Source organism: Narcine bancroftii, chromosome 6, assembly GCF_036971445.1.
Source record: "Narcine bancroftii isolate sNarBan1 chromosome 6, sNarBan1.hap1, whole genome shotgun sequence".
Lineage (NCBI taxonomy): Eukaryota > Metazoa > Chordata > Chondrichthyes > Torpediniformes > Narcinidae > Narcine > Narcine bancroftii.
This window is the reverse complement of record NC_091474.1, coordinates 90,969,149-90,990,584: the sequence shown is the minus strand read 5'-3', so window position 1 is coordinate 90,990,584 and position 21,436 is coordinate 90,969,149. Positions and strand designations below refer to the sequence as shown.

The following is a 21,436-nucleotide window of genomic DNA, read 5'->3' as shown; positions in this document are numbered from 1 at the left end:
GTTGAAGGGAAGGACTGGGGAGTGTCTGAGAGTATGTAAATCCACATGAACCTTGTACACTGTTCATTCAAGATTCCTTCATTGATATGCAATAGTACAGAACATAAGAGAAAGAGTTGAATCCTTCATAGCAGCACTCTCATTTTGTTTACTACAAACATTAATTTATATCATTCTAAAGACTCCAGATTTTACAATTTGCTTGTATTCCAAATGATTTAACAAAATATTTTATATTCTTTGAGGTGACATAGAAATCTTATATTTCAGATGGTAAAGAGCTGTCAGATACTTTCTTCTGTAAAAGTTAAAACTGGGGGTTTCAAGCCCCTAAGACTGCTATGTGCCCACAATTCATTGTCTACTTTCCGCACGTTTTCTAACCACAAAAATTATACAGTGCAGGAAGACCACTAAGCACAATTCTGAAAGAAAAAGAGGAGTCACAGGAAATACTCAACAGATTAGGCAGCCACTCTGGAGAGTTAATATTTCAAGACATTGATCCTTCATACACAATCCAGTTCCTCTTTCCAGCGACGTTGCCTATACTGCTGAGTGCTTCCAATAATATCTTCTTTTCAGACTCTTGGATATTGGCTCCCCCCCCCACCTCAATTTTCACTGCATTCCAACCCAGAGCTTCAGATACCCACTCCACACTTTCTATATTACCATTCCTCCTATTGAGATGAAATCATCACTCTACCCTTCTCTCCTTCCCTAATTCCCTCACCCCTTCCTTCCCCCACTTCCCACTCCCATCCTTCCCAATATCTGTCTTCCCTGCATTTTCCTTTCATCTTCTTCATCCTTCCTCCCCTTCCCCCATCCTGTTGCTATTTCTCATTCCCTCCTGCCTTTTCCTTTTGTATTCTCCATCCTCTTCTTACCCAATCCCCATCACATTTCCTTTCCCCCAACTATTCCATCCCTCCTAAAGCTTCTCAGTAAACCCCTCTGCTTCCCAGCCCATCCATCCACTTCAGTCCCTCATCTCTCACTATCTTCCTTCCCCATCACCAACCTTTTTCACCCATTCTCATCCCTTCTCAGTACCTATCCCTCCGTCCCATTTCCTAAACTCCTTTTCTATACTTGCCCACTCCAGCCACTCCTACCCATCACTTTCTACACTTCCCCTTCCCTCTCAATCCCTGCCTCCCATCTTTCCTGTCATTCTCCTTCCCTGTTGAATGCACTGTTCCCTTCCCTTTTTCACTTCCCTCCCTTGCATTCTATTCTCATGCTAGCCAGTCATTTATTCTCCTTCATCCATCCCACTTCCTCTGTCATCCTCCTTTCACTCACCCTCCCTGCTTCTTTTCCCACACTGCCCTTCCTCACTTAGCCATTATCAATTCATCATTACCACCCCTCCCTGTCCCATCCCCATACCTCTGCTCTCCTTCCCTCCCTTTCCTTCCTCTTCTCCTCCTCTATTTGCTCTTCCACTCCCCTCTCTTTCTATTCCCCCTCTTTCAAATTCTGTGATTATTTTAATGCTGATGTATTTACTTACACAAGAAAGTCTGCAGATGCTGGGGTCAAGTGTGCTACATGGAAACCTTGCATGTTCACATGAAATGTTAATAGAATGTTGTTGGTATTTGAAACCTGAAGGAGGGTCTAATGCCATGGGCAGTCAACTCATTGCAACCTGCAGTGCTGGTGAAAAGTTTGCATGTATGCATTAAGGTCTTTTATGGGAGTAGGAATAGATGGAATATTTTTCCATGGCTTATGTGGAAAATATTATCCTGAACACTTGGAACTCTTTTCCCACCCAGACTTTTATGTGAGTGCCCGTGGATACATCCAATGGCTAGCTTTCAACTCTTAATGAATTATTCATCTCTTTCCACAGTATGCAATTAGTAACTGGCTTGTGCTGCATCTTCAAACCAGGTTCCTTGTAGCCTGCTGGCTATTCAGTCTCTTCAATCTGAGGCGCCTGCAAGCTCACACCAAGACACAAGAGAAACTTGTCCGTGAACTACTTTTTGCAGACGATGCCGCTTTAGTTGCCCATTCAGAGCCAGCTCTTCAGCGCTTGACATCCTGCTTTGCGGAAACTGCCAAAATGTTTGGCCTGGAAGTCAGCCTGAAGAAAACTGAGGTCCTCCATCAGCCAGCTCCCCACCATGACTACCAGCCCCCCCACATCTCCATCGGGCACACAAAACTCAAAACGGTCAACCAGTTTACCTATCTCGGCTGCACCATTTCATCAGATGCAAGGATCGACAATGAGATAGACAACAGACTCGCCAAGGCAAATAGCGCCTTTGGAAGACTACACAAAAGTGTCTGGAAAAACAACCAACTGAAAAACCTCACAAAGATAAGCATATACAGAGCCGTTGTCATACCCACACTCCTGTTCGGCTCCGAATCATGGGTCCTCTACCGGTATCACCTACGGCTACTAGAACGCTTCCACCAGCGTTGTCTCCGCTCCATCCTCAACATCCATTGGAGCGCTTTCATCCCTAATGTCGAAGTACTCAAGATGGCAGAGGTCGACAGCATCGAGTCCACGCTGCTGAAGATCCAACTGCGCTGGGTGGGTCATGTCTCCAGAATGGAGGACCATCGCCTTCCCAAGATCATGTTATATGGCGAGCTCTCCACTGGCCACCGTGACAGAGGTGCACCAAAGAAAAGGTACAAGGACTGCCTAAAGAAATCTCTTGGTGCCTGCCACATTGACCACCGCCAGTGGGCTGATATCGCCTCAAACCGTGCATCTTGGCGCCTCAGTTTGGCGGGCAGCAACCTCCTTTGAAGAAGACCGCAGAGCCCACCTCACTGACAAAAGGCAAAGGAGGAAAAACCCAACACCCAACCCCAACCAACCAATTTTCCCCTGCAGCCGCTGCAACCATGTCTGTCTGTCCCGCATCGGACTTGTCAGCCACAAACGAGCCTGCAGCTGACGTGGACTTTTTACCCCCTCCATAAATCTTCGTCCATGAAGCCAAGCCAAAGAAGAAAGAAGAAGAGCACACCCACCACCCCCACCCAAATGGATTTACATACATCTGACAGCCATCCTTCAGCAAGGCTTGAAACTAATTTATGGTGTCTGACCCCAGTAAAGCACAAATTAATACTGCTACACTAATTGAATAATCTGAGGCACAGCAATTCATCCATCTGTTACCTCTTGCCTATAGGTCTGTGCTTCTCTCCCTCACCGTTTTATATAGGCACCTGGCTACATTTTGCTCAAAACCTTGATGAAGGGCTCAGGCCAGAAACGTTGGTTATGAATCTTTATCTTTGCTAAATGAAGTACACTGTTTGACCTGCTCAGTTTCTCCAGCATTAAAATTTTACTTCATTCATGGCATTTACAGGCATTTGTGCTTTACTCTGAGATACAGTAAATTGGTTTCAAAAATATCCCTATGCCTTTAAAGCTAAATGCTAAAGATAACTGTAAATCAAATTTGTTGAGCTTTGAAATTAATCACACGGAGAATTACTGCTGCAGTATACACACACACACACACACACACACACACACACACACACATTGAACAACAGCGAATTTAATTACATAGCAGCTTGCATTAGGGAATTTCTGAAAAACATGACGACTTTATACAGGAAATTGAAACTTAATTTCTATTATGCAATCTCTTGTAATACAGAAACTTGACCATTCCCTTAATTGTTTGTTAATTTGCTTTTCAGTTATATTATTATTGCCATGACTTTCCACAGTTAATATGGAAATGCTAAATATGAAATGTCACTAAGTTTATTGTTGTTTCTGTGAGAAAATGACTGTTTAAAATAATTTACTTCAGTTGATAGAGCCTTAAGGAGGTGCATTTTTAAAAATACGTTCACTGTTCATAAAAAGACCGTGAGCAGGAACAGAAAATAAGCTGCTTATTTAGTTTACAAAACTTTCATGTAAAAATAGTAAATCATTGATCATCACTGAACTTTGTTAGAGTTGGTTTCAGAACAGTTACTTTATGTTGGTTTTATGTACATCTTTGAGATAAAGAAAATAATTTGATATAAAAATAATCCTTTTTTTGTATCACAAAAGGTTAGTCAATTGAGCTTTGAGATGGATATGGAAAAACTAAGCAATTTCACCCTCTTTTTAAATCAACACTGGCATTTTGCAATGTAGACTTGTTAAAAAATGATAAAAGAGCAGTGTAAATATTAGATATGGTTGCAAGGACATATTAACCTTGGTCAGTTATTTGCATTTGTCCTAAAGCCTGAGGACCATTTTGTAGTTGAGGCAGTAGTAACTATATATATTTTTTTTAAAAAGGTACTGGAGATCATTGAAATTTGATAATGAAATTTGAAATTCTCACATTAGTTGTCAGTGATACTATAAAGTCATAGTTTTACCCAATCAGAGATAACTAAATGGGGAAAACTAATGATTGGGCAGCACGGTTAGTGCAACACCTTTACCGTGCCAGCGATCAGGATTTAGGTTCAAATCCTGCGCTGTCCGTACAGGTTTTGTACTATTATGAGCCCAGAGGACCTCAAAACTCAGCAGCAAAAGAAATTCACCATAACAAATGGTTACTTAAACAAAAGTTGCTTTTAATTATAGGATCAAACTTTAACTTATTACTATTAACTTAACCTAACTTTACCCCCCTTCTAATTCTAAGCGCACCTGTATGTAATATGTGTGTAAGTTCAGAAAAGTTATTTGATTCACAGTCCAATCTCACTTCTCACTCCTCCAAGTTCACTGGTTGCAGACAAATCTTATACTGTTCACAGAATTTAACATTTATGAATTTCACCAGGCTTTGGTGCTTGAAAAGTAAATGGTTACCGCTCAGAAAGGTTCTTGTTGGTTTTCAGAGAGAGATTTGTTGCTTGTTGGTCACCCATAACTGACTCCTTTAGATCAGCAACTTCAGTGTTTTGCCAAAGAAACTTGCCCCATCAGGGGTTTCTGGATGATAACCTCTTTCTTTCAGGTCACCACAGAGTTCCTTTTTGTTTCCCATATTTCAAGTGAAACATTATACCAGCCATCTCCTCTTGTATGGATCACAAGGGCTTTAACCAGGCTGAACTAAGAACTCACAACCCGCTTCAAAAATGGTTTTTTTCCACAAGCTAGTCAGCTTGTCCTGTTCCAGTCCCAGCTGCTGCTGCTGAACTGTAGAACTGAATTCTCTCTCTCTCACATGACCCTCTTAGAATAGCCAACTGTACTCAGACAGCAGCTCTGGACCTAATCTTCCAAGTTCCTTCATCTGTTGCTTTCCAAAGCAATAGTCCATTACTCCACAGCGTGTCCAATTAACACCTACTTGTGAAGTCCTTATAGACATCCTTCAAAGTTTTTGCAAAGGCACACGGAGTCTGGACTGTCCAGCTTGAGCAGAGTTCTGGCATTGTAAATGAGATCTGTTTTGAAGTGTTTGCCTGTGACCTACACTAAAAAAAACCTGCCACAATTTATCTCCTATAAAACATATCTGTATAACATAATCTGTCACAGCACATTCTCCCCGTATCTGTGTGGGTTTTCCCTGGGCACTCCGGTTTCCTTCCACTGTTTGAAATTTACCAGGGGTGTAGGTTAATTGGCTATAAGTTAGGCGGCACGGACATTTAGGCCAAAATGGCCTGTTACCATGCTGAATGTCTAAATTTAAGAATTTAAGAAATTTAATTTAAGACTAGTGAAATCATAGCAGGGGTAAAACAAAATATATCATAATCAAGATTTTTTTTTATTGTATATTGTGTTGCCCTGCCATTTATTTCTGAATTTTCTCCCAATCTATTACCATAACTTCAATAAACCATCATCTGAGATGGCTCATCCCTGGTTACCAAGCCAGGAGATTGTTGAATCTATTATGAGTAAAACACAAAAGTCTGCAGGCTCAATACTGGAGAAACTCAGCAGGTCAAACAGCACAATTTTTTATAGCAAAGATAAAGATACATAGCCAACATTTTGTGCCTGAGCCCTTCATCAAGGTTTGAATAAAATGCAGGTAAGTGCCTGAATAAGATGGTGGGGGGAGGGGCAGGGGGATGAGCACATGCCCATAGGCAAGAGGTTAAAAGACGGATAAATAATTTTTAGTGAATCTATTCCCTTGCGATTTGTGAAAATTGCTGTGCTTAAATGGAACCTGCATTTTTACCTGTTAGTACTCAATTGGCTGTAAAGAATGTTAGATGAACTTTGGTTATGAAAGATGCTATATTCAAACAATTAATCTTATACCATTTCTCCAGAGAATTCGATTATATTTTGTTGGTTATGGCTGACAATCAGAAAGACTCCTGCTAAAATGTAATTGTATTTTTAAAAACAAGTTTCATGGAAAAATTACTTTTTTCACATAGTGTGTGTAAAAAGAGGTGATGAGATGCTACTAAGAATCCAACACCAAAATTCAGTCATGTATCATCACTTTTATACTTCTTCTTTCTTCTTTGGCTTGGCTTCGTGGACGAAGATTTATGGAGGGGTAAATGTCCACGTCAGCTGCAGGCTCGTTTGTGGCTGACAAGTCCGATGCGGGACAGGCAGACATGGTTGCAGCGGTTGCAGGGGAAAATTGGTTGGTTGGGGTTGGGTGTTGGGTTTTTCCTCCTTTGTCTTTTGTCAGTGAGGTGGGCTCTGCGGTCTTCTTCAAAGGAGGTTGCTGCCCGCCGAACTGTGAGGCGCCAAGATGCACGGTTTGAGGCGATATCAGCCCACTGGTGGTGGTCAATGTGGCAGGCACCAAGAGATTTCTTTAGGCAGTCCTTGTACCTCTTCTTTGGTGCACCTCTGACACGATGGCCAGTGGAGAGCTCGCCATATAACACGATCTTGGGAAGGCAATGGTCCTCCATTCTGGAGACGTGACTGGAGCGCAGTTGGATCTTCAGCAGCGTGGATTCGATGCTTTCGGCCTCTGCCATCTCGAGTACTTCGATGTTAGGGATGAAGTCTCTCCAATGAATATATTAGGATCTAACCTAGATACTGGGGGATTCCAGTTGTCATGATATCCCATTATCTGAATGTAGCCTGAGATCTGTGTTTACAGTGACCGAAGATAAAGCCAAGGTGACACATTCTTTCAGTTTGTAGTTAAAACATGCAAGTTTCAAAACACTCGTACATATAAGCTCAAAGAAAAAATGTCAAAAACAGTAATTTATTTTGATCTATAAAGCTTTGGGTGTAAAATACTTTAATTAAAATATTTTTTCTTTTATTAAAACACTTGGGTATGAGAAAACAAAATTCAAAGATTGAATTAAATCTCTGTTTATGTCTTCTGAGATCATTGTACTTTATAATATATTTAAATAAAATGGAGGTGAATAATAATATAAAATAACAATATCAACAAATTAGTTGCACAGGATGATTTAGATTAATCTGGATAAGTTCAGGCAACTACGTAAATTCTGGAAATAATAACATTTAAATAGTAATCATCGGCAATTTATTTGATTTGATTTATGACTCATTTCTACTATTGATGAAATAAAAGGCTTTAGAGTTTATTTCTGAGGGAGGAAAGTCTCCAGTCAGGCAAGAAGGGGTAAGAATGGCAGATTTGCTTTCCTTTGGGGTATTAGTGAACAACCAATGTTTTAAAATAGTCAATAATAGCTTAATTGCAGATTTACCCACTTCCAGTTGTAAGATTCAAACTCTTATCTCCAGATCATTTGTTCAGACCTATGGGTTATTAGTGTACTAAAATCTTCTTCTTTGGCTTGGCTTCGCGGACGAAGATTTATGGAGGGGGTAAAAAGTCCACGTCAGCTGCAGGCTCGTTTGTGGCTGACCAGTCCGATGCGGGACAGGCAGACACGATTGCAGCGGTTGCAAGGGAAAATTGGTTGGTTGGGGTTGGGTGTTGGGTTTTTCCTCCTTTGCCTTTTGTCAGTGAGGTGGGCTCTGCGGTCTTCTTCAAAGGAGGCTGCTGCCCGCAAAACTGCGAGGCGCCAAGATGCACGGTTTGAGGCGTTATCAGCCCACTGGCGGTGGTCAATGTGGCAGGCACCAAGAGATTTCTTTAGGCAGTCCTTGTACCTTTTCTTTGGTGCACCTCTGTCACGGTGGCCAGTGGAGAGCTCGCCATATAATACGATCTTGGGAAGGCGATGGTCCTCCATTCTGGAGACGTGACCCATCCAGCGCAGCTGGATCTTCAGCAGCGTGGACTCGATGCTGTCGACCTCTGCCAAATAATCACTGTTCTATTGTCAGACCTTTGAAGGCAATCTTCAACAGACAATTGCTTTAATTTAGAAAAATGGTTAATTTCTTAAACTACCAAATTATGCATAGTGAGAGAGTTTATTTTCATTTCAGAAGTATTTTTGCTTAATGAAAAGGTCACAACTTGTGCAAAATCAAAAAAAAACCCTACAAGATCTGAGATTAGAGAAATCCTTCTAAGATTTTATTTTCAGACTCACAGAAATAGTTAAAGGAGAACATTTCATGAGAAAGGTGACTTTGTTTCATTTGTTGCAAAAGAAATGATTCATGGACAGGATCCCAATTTAGCAAAGTAATACATTAATCTCTTTGTACTTTTTATCTCCAAAATAAAAAAAAACCCTGGTTAAAAATCTTTTTTTTTTCATTTAACTGGATTTACTAAGTTAGATGATGTTGGTAAAGAAATTCAAGATTCTATGTGGAACACAAGTCAAGAAATTAGCAAACACGGGCCAATGAACATTTTGGTTGAAATCAAGGTGCCGTACTGTACTGAACAACCCTCGTACACCAATTTTTTTTCAAGTGCTTTGCCATTTATCAAGAAGAGAAAATAAATCAGATAATTTTAGGCATCTGGTGAGTGGGGTTCATGGGTAGAGAGATCGAGAGAAGGGTCAGCTACAAAGGGTTAATGAGGTTAATAATAAACTTGCAATAGTGGGGGATAGAGTTGGTGAATGATTGGGGCAGGTTGAGGATCATTGGGGCTGATTAGAATTAATGGGGAAGATTGATAGTGGGATTAGTCAATGGGTTTGATTGGACTGGAAATTTAGGGTCTGGGTGCAAAATTGAGCAATCCCAAGAACATGGGAGTGGGGATGGTGTTTGAGAACTGTTTTAGTGGAGGAATGAGTTGGGGCTCATGGGGCAGATACACCTCATTAATTCTGGAAAAAACTCTGCTCTTAATGAGTTACCCATGGACTCATGGTACCCTGAAAATCATGAAGGTAGCATCAGATGTGCACTGCATGCTGTTCAATTCTATTATGTGTGGGTAGAGCATTGGCTGATTGGTAGAAAGTCAGAACACAGGGATCATATTCTGGTTGGTTGCCAGTTGCTAATGGTGTTCCAAAGGGGTTGGTGCTTCTTTTTATGTTGTATATCAGTGATTTATATGATGGAATGAATGGCTCTGTGGCTAAATTTTCAGATGGTACAAAGGTGGGTGGAGGAGCAGGTGGTATTGAGGCTACAGAAGGACTTAGACCAATTAGGGGAATGGGCAGAGAAGTGGCATATGTCAAAAAGTGTAGGTCATGCACTTTGGGAGAAGAAATAAACAGGCTATTTTATAAATGGGGATAAAATTGAAAATTTCCAGATGAGAAAGGACCTGGGAGTCCTCATGCAGAATACCTTGAGATAAACTTGCTGGGTGAGTCAATGGTGGAAAAAAGCAAATGCAATGTTGTCATTCATTTCAACAGGAATAAATACCAGAGCAAGGATGTAATATTGAGCCTTTCTAAGGCACTGGTGACGCCTTACTTGGAGTATTGTGAGCAGTTTTGGGCTTCTCATTTAAGAAAGGATGTGTTGATGTTGGAGAGAGTTCAGAGGAGGTTCACAGGGATGATTCCAGGAATGAAAGGGTTATCATAGGAGGAATATTTGATGGCTCTTGGTCTGTACTCATTGGAATTTAAAAGAATGAGGGGGGATCTCAGTGAAACATTTTGAATGTTGAAAGCCATGAACAAAGTAGATGTAGAAAGGTTTTCCACAGTAGTAGAGTTTAGGACAAGAAGGCACAACTTCAGGATTGAAGAGTGTCCACTTGGAACAGGTGCAGAGGTATCTCTTCAGCCAGAGGGTGGGAAATCTGTGGGATTTGTTGCCACAAGTTGTTGTGGAGGCCAAGTCATTGGGTGTATTTAAGGCAGAGATTGATAGGACCTTGAGTTGTCAGAGCATCAAAGGTTACAGGGCAGGAGCTGAGTGGGGAAAATAGATCAGCTCAAGATGAGATGAATAGCCTATTTCTGCTCCTATATCTTGTGTCAGGAGGATTGTTTGTGTTAATACAGCAAAACCCATTATCCAGAGTTGCAGCCACCAGTGGCATCAAACAACTAGCAAAAAAAAAAATCACAGAAAATAAATGGTTAAAATATTCAGAAGTTTAAAATTGCCACTCCTTGCCGTTAGTTGAACAATCAAGCAATCTCACGCAACTGGCATATTCGCTTATCTGACATCTTCCAATCCCCAGAGGTGCTGGATACCAGGGTTTTTAATGTATATATATCAACACCCTGTACAAAAACAAAGGCGAGAAATCAGACTGCTCAAACTACAGGGGAATCACGTTGCTCTCCATTGCAGGCAAAATCTTCGCTAGGATTCTACTAAATAAAATAATACCTAGTGTCGCCGAGAATATTCTCCCAGAATCACAGTGCGGCTTTCGCACAAACAGAGGAACTACTGACATGGTCTTTGCCCTCAGACAGCTCCAAGAAAAGTGCAGAGAACAAAACAAAGGACTCTACATCACCTTTGTTGACCTCACCAAAGCCTTCGACACCGTGAGCAGGAAAGGGCTTTGGCAAATACTAGAGCGCATTGGATGTCCCCCAAAGTTCCTCAACATGATTATCCAACTGCACGAAAACCAACAAGGTCGGGTCAGATACAGCAATGAGCTCTCTGAACCCTTCTCCATTAACAATGGCGTGAAGCAAGGCTGTGTTCTCGCACCAACCCTCTTTTCAATCTTCTTCAGCATGATGCTGAACCAAGCCATGAAAGACCCCAACAATGAAGATGCTGTTTACATCCGGTACCGCACGGATGGCAGTCTCTTCAATCTGAGGCGCCTGCAAGCTCATACCAAGACACAAGAGAAACTTGTCCGTGAACTACTCTTTGCAGACGATGCCGCTTTAGTTGCCCATTCAGAGCCAGCTCTTCAGCGCTTGACGTCCTGCTTTGCGGAAACTGCCAAAATGTTTGGCCTGGAAGTCAGCCTGAAGAAAACTGAGGTCCTCCATCAGCCAGCTCCCCACCATGACTACCAGCCCCCCCACATCTCCATCGGGCACACAAAACTCAAAACGGTCAACCAGTTTACCTATCTCGGCTGCACCATTTCATCAGATGCAAGGATTGACAATGAGATAGACAACAGACTCGCCAAGGCAAATAGTGCCTTTGGAAGACTACACAAAAGAGTCTGGAAAAACAACCAACTGAAAAACCTCACAAAGATAAGCGTATACAGAGCCGTTGTCATACCCACACTCCTGTTCGGCTCCGAATCATGGGTCCTCTACCGGCATCACCTATGGCTCCTAGAACGCTTCCACCAGCGTTGTCTCCGCTCCATCCTCAACATCCATTGGAGCGCTTTCATCCCTAACGTCGAAGTACTCGAGATGGCAGAGGTCGACAGCATCGAGTCCACGCTGCTGAAGATCCAGCTGAGCTGGATGGGTCACGTCTCCAGAATGGAGGACCATCGCCTTCCCAAGATCGTGTTATATGGCGAGCTCTCCACTGGCCACCGTGACAGAGGTGCACCAAAGAAAAGGTACAAGGACTGCCTAAAGAAATCTCTTGGTGCCTGCCACATTGACCACGCCTCAAACCGTGCATCTTGGCGCCTCACAGTTTGGCGGGCAGCAACCTCCTTTGAAGAAGACCGCAGAGCCCACCTCACTGACAAAAGGCAAAGGAGGAAAAACCCAACACCCAACCCCAACCAACCAATTTTCCCCTGCAGCCGCTGCAACCGTGTCTGCCTGTCCCGCATCGGACTTGTCAGCCACAAACGAGCCTGCAGCTGACGTGGACTTTTACCCCCTCCATAAATCTTCGTCCGCGAAGCCAAGCCAAAGAAAGAAATCAAGGAGGACTTGTAATGAAAATTACAAACATACAATGTTCTATATTTTCATGTGTTCTGTATTTAAATGAAAATGGAGAGCATTCTCTTCACTCTTTACATTTTATTTTTACAGTAAAAATGTGGTCATCGACTCTTGTACTTTAAACATAGATCTAAAATTTGTGGAAAGAAACCTGCCAATGTTAAATATTGAGCACTGCAAAATTTAACTTTTAAAAAGATATTTTAAAAATGAAATCAGAAAAAAAATATGAGACTTCAGGAAAGGAAAGCCAGAGGTATACAATCCAGTGATCACTGGGGGATCAGAAATGGAGTGGTTGATAGCACTTTTATATTCTCAAGAAGGAAATTTCATGGAATTAGATATTCAAAGATTTTAAAATTCTGTTGCCATTAGTTTGTACAAATTGGAATTAAAGGTGGGATGGTTTCTAATTTATTACAATTATTGACTTTTTTTCTGTTTTACTTTCAGTAACTATTTATTTTTACATAAGCTCAGGGAAATATTGTTCAAAGTCACTAAAGTGTTGGAATTTTGTCACTATCTCTGGAATGCTGAAGGTGAGGTTAAAGGGATGAGGGGAGGGATGGTGGTGGAATGTTGCTAAGTGAGCAGAGGAAAAGGCAGCACTGGTGGTGAAATGATCTTGCTGACAGCACATACCTTGATGAAGGGCTCAAGCCCGAAACATTGGTTATGTATCTTTATATTTGCTAAATAGAGGACACTGTTTGACCTGGTTTCTCTAGCACTGTGTTTTTACTTCATTTGAAAAGGAAAATGTATGTATCTTGGTCAATGTGGTTTATGGTGTGAAAAATAAAAAAATTTAAAAAGCATGGTGTCTGCAGACTTTTGCGTTTTAACTCCACCAATAGGGATTAATCATTAGGGACCAACAACAACCACCTTGCACTCAATGTCACCAAAACCAAGAAGCTTTTGTTGACTTCAGGAAAGGAAAGCCAGAGGTATACAATCCAGTGATCTCTGGGGGATCAGAAATGGAGTGGGTGAGCACATTTAAATTCTTGGGAGTCATTATCACGGATGATCTTCCCTGGATGCAATGCACAAATGGCACTGCGAAGAAAGCAGGTAAGCGCCTCCACTTTCTCAGAGGTTTGTGGAGGTTTGGCATGACATCAGATGTGTGTCTAAGGTGTGCTGACGAGCTGCATCACAGTCTTGTATGGGGATATCAATGCCCCGGACCAAAGCCCAGGATATCATGGGCAAAACCCTCCCCACCATCGAGAACGTCCACAGGGATCGCAGCTGGCGGGAAGGCAGCAGCAAGCATCCACTCCACCCGGCACACGTTCTGTTCTTGCTGCCGCCATCAGGTAAGAGGTACACGTGCCGCAAAGACTCGGACCACCAGGCTCAGCAACAGCTGCTACCCTTTCACCATCAGACTCTCAATCACAAACAATCTAGGAGTTATTTAAGGACTTTAATTGTTGCATTTCATTGATTTTTAAAAAAAATTCTCTCTGTATTGCAGTCAGTTTGTTTACATTTGTTATCTGTTTACAGTTCTTTTCTTTGTTTACATATGCAAAAAAAGTGGTAATTCTGCCTCTCCCTTCAGGGAAAAGAAAATCTGATGGCCTCAATGTCATGGATCTACTAACAAATACACGTGGGACACGGCAAAGGTCACCCTAGTCACCTGGAGACAGAAAGCTATGACCTGCCCTTTCCCCTCCCCCTCCCTTTTTAATTGCTCCTATTGACAACAAGGTCGTTCAGTCGAAGCTCCTTCCAACTCGTGCGGGACCGGGAGCAGCGAAGGTGTCCACGTGTGTTTTGAATGGACACTTCCGCTTCCGGGAGGGGCGGCTCCGGCTGCAGGTCGCCCCTCGCCGCCTCAGTCGGTCTGTCAGCGATGCGCTGCCGGCCGCCGCCTCTGCCCTCCTGACAGCGCGGCGATGCGTTGGTGAAGGAGGGGGGGGGGGGTCCCGGCGGTGAGAGGGGGGGTCCCGGCGGTGAGAGGGGGGGTCCCGGCGGTGAGAGGGGGGGGTCCCGGCGGTGAGAGGGGGGGGTCCCGGCGGTGAGAGGGGGGGGTCCCGGCGGTGAGAGGGGGGGGTCCCGGCGGTGAGAGGGGGGGGTCCCGGCGGTGAGAGGGGGGGGTCCCGGCGGTGAGAGGGGGGGTCCCGGCGGTGAGAGGGGGGGTCCCGGCGGTGAGAGGGGGGGGTCCCGGCGGTGAGAGGGGGGATCCCGGCGGTGAGAGGGGGGGGTCCCGGCGGTGAGAGGGTTGGGGGGGGATTTACCTCGCGACGCGATGAAAAAGTTTTTCGACGGCCGGCGCGAAGGAGCCGCCGCGGCGGGAGGAGGAGGCGGCGGCGGCCAGTCGGGAACCGCCGGCGGGTGGTCGTCCTTCCAGGGGAAGGTGTGCGCCGTGGGCCGCTACCAGGTCACGGTGGAGGAGTTGATCGCCGAAGGTAGGGAGTGCGGGAGGTCCACCGGGGCGGGGCGGGTGGGGGTGGGCGCGCATGCGTTTGAACCCGCCCCGAGACCCCGGGGGGCGTGACGTCATCGCCTAAGTGTGACCCACGTGGGTCTGCAGACGCCAGGGTGGGCGCATGGACTCGAATGCTGGTCAAACGATGAGGATGCATGGCCCAGGCTTTGGGCTTGAGTCTTGAGCTCCACTACCCAACCAGCCTTTGTAGTTCCCAGCACCTTCAAGATTGCATTTGGGAAGGACAGGCATGAGAAATGATAGGGTGCCGCAACTGTGTCCCAGTGCAAAATGAAGAATGAGGAAAGCGAGTCGAAGCGGAGTTCATTTTACTCCATCACATGCTGCTTTGTAAAACCCCGCGCGCTCCAAATTATGCCATCGCATTGCGACGCCATGTCACCACTCAGAACCTTCCAAGCCGGTCCGATTAAGCGTCCGATGAGCCGCCACAAGGGCACTGTGGAGTGTGGTGAAACTGAGGGATCTGGGAATACGGATTTGTAATTTACTGAAGGTGGCGTCGTGGGTGGGTAGTGTTGTAAAGGGAGCTTTTGGCATATTGGCCTTCATAAATCAAAGTATTGAGCACAGGAGTTATATCAGTGAGGCCAAATTAGGAGTATTATGTGCAGTTTTGGTTGCCTGACTGCAGGAAAGATATCAATAAAATAGAAAGAGTGCAGAGAAGAGTTACTAGAACGTTGCTGGGATTTCGGGAACTTAGTTACGAGCCTGCAGCAGACGTGGACATTACCCCTCCATTAATTTTCGTCCGCGAAGCCAAGCCAAAGAAAAAGAAATAGGTTAGGACTTTATTCCCTGGATTGTAGAAGAATGAGGGGAAATTTGGTAGAGGAAATTCAAATTATGAAGGGGGGGTGGATAGACGTAGTAAGTGTAGATAGGCCTTTTCCACTGAGGGGAGGTGAGATGCAAACCAATGGACAAGGGTGATAAGGGAAAAAGTTTAGGGGGAACTTCTTCACACAGGAAGTGGTGGGACTGTGGAACGAGTTTTCAGCTGAAGTAAATGCGGGCTCATATTTAACATTTAAAAAGAAGTTGGGCAGGTACATGGAGGGGAGAGGTACATGGAGGGCTATGGGCTGAGTGCAGGTCAGTGCGATTAGCAAAAAAAAAATGGTTTGGAACAGACTAGAGGGGCTGAGGTGGCCTGTTTTTGTGCTGTGATTGTTCTATAATTCCACCACCAGACAGATCTTCCCCTCGCCACCGTCCAGGAGCCCAAACAGTCCTTCCAAATGAAGCCTTATCCACCTATTACATCTTGTCTGTGGGCCTGTTCTCCTCCCCCCCCCCCCACCCACCATTTTTTCATACCTTGATGAAGGGCTCCAGTCCAAAATTTTTATATTTGCTATATGAAATATGCTGTTTGACCAGTTGAGTTTGTCCAGGATTGTTTTTTTCACTTCCATCAGACCCACTGCCAAGATCTCAAGCCCATTACTTGCTGAGGATGTCTACATCCAATGCAAGAGGCTGATTGCATAGATGTTCTGTTGAATTAAAAAACATGGTTAAATGGTAACTTTTTTTGGAGAGGATGGAAGCAGAGAAAATGTTCTTATTTGTTGGAGGGGCAGAAGATATGACATTCAAATCTGGGACCATGATATACAGCAAATTCTGGATAAACTTGTTAAGAATTTGAAGCTGGCATTTGGGAGTTAACAATAAGTTGAGGCTCGGTCAAGGTATTTAGCATGTTTCATTGCTGTATATTAAAATATTTTCTTCATTTCCATACTGAAAATATCCAAAGTGATCTTAGTACTTAATGGTAGTACTTTTCAAATATATATGTAATTTGTTCTTTACTACCACCAAGTGTTTGTATTTATTGGTAAAAGCCAAAGCATCTGGGCAGTTTTGTCAGGAAAAGTGATACCAATAAATTCAGTCAAAACAATTTGTACATAAGAGAAAAGGGTAGTGCATTCTGGTTGTCTTAACTCTTTGGACTCCGTGCCCCTGTTTTCAGGCACTTGTTCTATTCCCAACCACTATCTGGTTTGTACTGTAGTTTACCCATGGGCCATGTCTGGAGTATATGTTAATGAAAGGTTAAAAATGGCTAGAGTTCAAAGGGTTAAAGTAAAAGTTTGGTGCATTTTCTTTTGGCGCAAAAAAATTACAACAAAAAAAAAGAATACTGAGTGGGGCTTTGTGGTAAAATGGGTGGTCAGCTCATGATTCAGTGGTGGGGCAGACTTGAAGAGCTGAATAGCCTATTTCTGCTCCTATATCTTGTTATATCGTTATTTACGATAATACACACGATTATGATAAAAAATAAACAACAAAACTGGAACAACTCATCAAATGAAAATCTGAAGTGACCAGACTTGTTAAAATGCTTTTTACATTAACACCCGTGCAACATTGTTCTTAATTTGGAATTTGTAGAATAATTTTTAAAATCTTAAATTTCTAATCACATTTTTAGCTGGAGTAGTATGAAGTTCAAGTTAAAATGGCTTAATATTTCTATTTGAGAGTTTTTGGACATATTTTTGTAATTCTGTATGTTTCAGTAAATGCCTGCTTGCACTTTCCTCATTCCATTAAGGATTCATCACTTATTCATTTTTGTTTTGGTTAAAATTAGTGTAATTCCCTTATTGTTTGATGTCATTGACAATTGCCCTGCTTTTGGATGTGTAATTTCACAAGTATGAGAATGTGGGCTTTAGCAAGTAAATAAAACCACATCCATTCAGTTAGCCATGGCTTCAGAAGTTAATGGTGACTGTCATCTGCTAATGTTTGATCAGCTCAATCTTTTGCTCCAATATGGATTGTGGTCAAATATCAGATTTTTTCTTGAAGTTGTAGTTTCCTTCTGTTGCTGCCATTAAAGACCATTCCTGTCTCCTGGGCAATGGTTTTTCTGCATGCTTGAGAATATTAAGCTAAACAACCATCTATCTCTTGCCAATCGTAGGCCAAATGCTCAGGGATCCTTCATTACTCAGCGATTGTTCTTCCACTTGTGGCCCTTTGCCAGGCAGAGATAACAACTGTTTTGGATTTAAACAATAGTTTGTTGCAGCTGTGGCTGTGAAATTTTGTCACTTCCTGTCAGGCAGACACTATAGCAATATTGGATAGTTAGGCAAGGTCTTGGGTCTTATTAGAAGACAAGTGGATTCCATGTTCTCTGTAGGAATAGTAAAACGGAGTGAATAAACGTTTTCTGTTCCAGTTATACAGGGGAAGGGGTGGTGGGGGAGGAAGAGAATGAACGTTTTCTGTTCCAGTTCTACAGGGGAAAGGGTGGTGGGGTTGGAAGAGAATAAATGTTTTCTGTTCCATTTATACAGGGGAAGGGGTGGTGGGGGAGGAAGAGAATAAATGTTTTCCTTTCCAGTTACACAGGGGAAGGGGTGGTGGGGGAGGAAGAGAATGAACATTTTCTGTTCCAGTTACACAGGGGAAGGGGTGGTGGGGGAGGAAAAGAATGAACGTTTTCTGTTCCAGTTACACAGGGGAAGGGGTGGTGGGGGACCAACAAGGTCGGGTCAGATACAGCAATGAGCTCTCTGAACCCTTCTCCATTAACAATGGCGTGAAGCAAGGCTGTGTTCTCGCACCAACCCTCTTTTCAATCTTCTTCAGCATGATGCTGAACCAAGCCATGAAAGACCCCAACAATGAAGACGCTGTTTACATCCGGTACCGCACGGATGGCAGTCTCTTCAATCTGAGGCGCCTGCAAGCTCACACCAAGACACAAGAGAAACTTGTCCGTGAACTACTCTTTGCAGATGATGCCGCTTTAGTTGCCCATTCAGAGCCAGCTCTTCAGCGCTTGACGTCCTGCTTTGCGGAAACTGCCAAAATGTTTGGCCTGGAAGTCAGCCTGAAGAAAACTGAGGTCCTCCATCAGCCAGCTCCCCACCATGACTACCAGCCCCCCCACATCTCCATCGGGCACACAAAACTCAAAACGGTCAACCAGTTTACCTATCTCGGCTGCACCATTTCATCAGATGCAAGGATCGACAATGAGATAGACAACAGACTCGCCAAGGCAAATAGCGCCTTTGGAAGACTACACAAAAGAGTCTGGAAAAACAACCAACTGAAAAACCTCACAAAGATAAGCGTATACAGAGCCGTTGTCATACCCACACTCCTGTTCGGCTCCGAATCATGGGTCCTCTACCGGCACCACCTACGGCTCCTAGAACGCTTCCACCAGCGTTGTCTCCGCTCCATCCTCAACATCCATTGGAGCGCTCACACCCCTAACGTCGAGGTACTCGAGATGGCAGAGGCCGACAGCATCGAGTCCACGCTGCTGAAGATCCAGCTGCGCTGGATGGGTCACGTCTCCAGAATGGAGGACCATCGCCTTCCCAAGATCGTATTATATGGCGAGCTCTCCACTGGCCACCGTGACAGAGGTGCACCAAAGAAAAGGTACAAGGACTGCCTAAAGAAATCTCTTGGTGCCTGCCACATTGACCACCGCCAGTGGGCTGATAACGCCTCAAACCGTGCATCTTGGCGCCTCACAGTTTGGCGGGCAGCAGCCTCCTTTGAAGAAGACCGCAGAGCCCACCTCACTGACAAAAGGCAAAGGAGGAAAAACCCAACACCCAACCCCAACCAACCAATTTTCCCTTGCAACCGCTGCAATCGTGTCTGCCTGTCCCGCATCGGACTGGTCAGCCACAAACGAGCCTGCAGCTGACGTGGACTTTTTACCCCCTCCATAAATCTTCGTCCGCGAAGCCAAGCCAAAGAAAGAAAGATACACAGGGGAAGGGGTGGTGGGGGAGGAAGAGAATGAACGTTTTCTGTTCCAGTTCGACAGGGGAAGGGGTGGTGGGGGAGGAAGAGAATAAACGTTTTCTGTTCCAGTTCTACAGGGGAAGGGGTAGTGAGGGAGGAAGAGAATAAAAGTTTTCTGTTATTAGCAGAATGAAGAGAACATGTCATGGGTGGTGGGGGTCCTTCAGGATGGGGGCTGTTCAATTGAATTTCTATTTTGAATGATGTAAAACTCTAATAATCCGGGGATCTTGATGTCATCCCAAATTTCCGGAAACTCTTGAGGAAATAGAGGCACTGACGTGCTTTTTTTAAAATAATTTTTTATTTTTCACACTGTGAATCACATCAACCAAAATATGTACAAACGTTTCTCATTAAATTTACACAGTGACCTTTTCTCCCTTTTTTCCCTCCCTCCCCTCTACCCATCCCCCCCAAACCCATTCATATTCAACATATACAATATAATAAAACCATAAAACAATATTTTCACACAAAGGAAAATAAACAAGAAAAATGCATCATCTATTTATTACCCTCTGAATCTAGTCGTTTTGTCTTCTTATCATTTTCATTTTAGGGGATGGAGGTCCTAGGCAAGCTCTCTCTGATATGTTCCATGTATGGTTCCCAAATTTGTTCAAATAATGTGACTTTTTATTTAAAAAATTATTTGTTTTTTTCCAATGGAATACATTTATTCATTTCCATGTACCTTTGCTGTAAACTCATGCTCTCTTCCATTTTCCAAGTTCACATTGTACATTATTTTTGCTATCGCTAAGGCTATCATAATGAATTTTTTTGTACTTTGTCCAATTTAAGGCCTAATTCTTTACTACTTATGTTATTTAAAAGAAATATCTCTGGTTCTTTTGGTATGCTATTTTTTATAATTTTATTTAGTATCTGATTTAGTCCTTCCCAAAACTTACTCACCTTCGCACATGTCCAAGTTGCATGTAATGTTGTTCCCATTTCCTTCCCACAGCGAAAACATCTATCTGATAATGTTGAGTCCCATTTTTAAAATTTTTGAGTAATATATACCCTGTGTAACCAATTGTACTGTATCATACGTAACCTTGTGCTTATTGTATTCTTCATAGTTCCAGAACATAACTTTTCCCATACTTCATTTTTTATCTTTATGTTTAAATCCTTTTCCCACTTCAGCTTAGGTTTATAGTTTATTTCATCATTTTCTTTATCTTGCAGCTTAATGTACATGTTGGTTATAAATCCTTTAATTATCATTGTGTCTGTAATCACGTATTCAAAGTTGCTTCCTTCAGGTAATCTCAAGCTGTTTCCCAATTTATCCTTTAAATAACCTTTCAGTTGATGATATGCAAACATTGTCCCATGAGTTATTCCATATTTGTACTTCAACTGTTCAAACGTAAATAAATTATTTTCCAAAAAACAATTTTCTATTCTTTAGATTCCTTTTCTCTCCCGTTCTCTAAAGAAAATATTATCTATTGTAAAAGGGATTAGCTCATTTTGTGACAATAATAATTTTGGTATTTGGTAATTCGTTTTTTTTTCTTTCTAAGTGGATCTTCCATGTATTAAGAAAATGATGCAATACTGGTGAGTTTTTATATTGCACCAGTTTATCATCCCACTTATAAAGTATATGTTCCGGTACCTTCTCGCCTATTTTATCTAGTTCTATCTTAGTCCAGTCTGGTTTTCCCCTTGTCTGGTAAAAATATGATAAATACCTTAATTGGGTGGCTCTATAATAATTTTTAAAATTTGGTAACTGCAGACCACCTTGTTAATTTATCTAATGCTATCCTTGGTTTCTTCCCTTTCCACAAGAATTTCCTTATTGTTCTCTTTAGTTCATTAAAAAAAAAATTCTGTTAAGGGAATTGGTAATGTTTGAAATAAGTATTGTATCCTTGGGAACTCGTTCATTTTAATGCAGTTCACCCTCCCTATCAACGTTAGTGGCAGTTCTTTCCAATGTTCTAAGTCTTCCTGCAATTTCTTTATTAGTGGCTGATAATTTAGTGT

At 42.9% G+C, this 21,436-nt stretch overlaps 2 protein-coding genes across 3 annotated transcripts in view; one reads left to right on the top strand and one right to left on the bottom strand.

Annotated features, from left to right (window-relative positions):
- Nucleotides 1-14,592, bottom strand: part of LOC138736336 (annexin A4-like) — a 72,871-nt gene extending 58,279 nt beyond the window's left edge. Inside the window, exon 1 of the mRNA XM_069885680.1 lies at nucleotides 14,409-14,592. The gene's annotated coding sequence lies outside the window, so the exon portion shown is untranslated. The remainder of the gene's footprint in view (nucleotides 1-14,408) is intronic.
- LOC138736335 (AP2-associated protein kinase 1-like) overlaps nucleotides 14,387-21,436 on the top strand; it is a 59,069-nt gene continuing 52,019 nt past the window's right edge. Inside the window, exon 1 of one of the 2 annotated variants that reach the window (XM_069885677.1) lies at nucleotides 14,387-14,579. In XM_069885677.1, the coding sequence (XP_069741778.1) occupies nucleotides 14,420-14,579 (160 nt within the window). In that variant the 5' untranslated portion in view covers nucleotides 14,387-14,419. The remainder of the gene's footprint in view (nucleotides 14,580-21,436) is intronic. The other variant, XM_069885676.1, reaches the window with a different exon arrangement.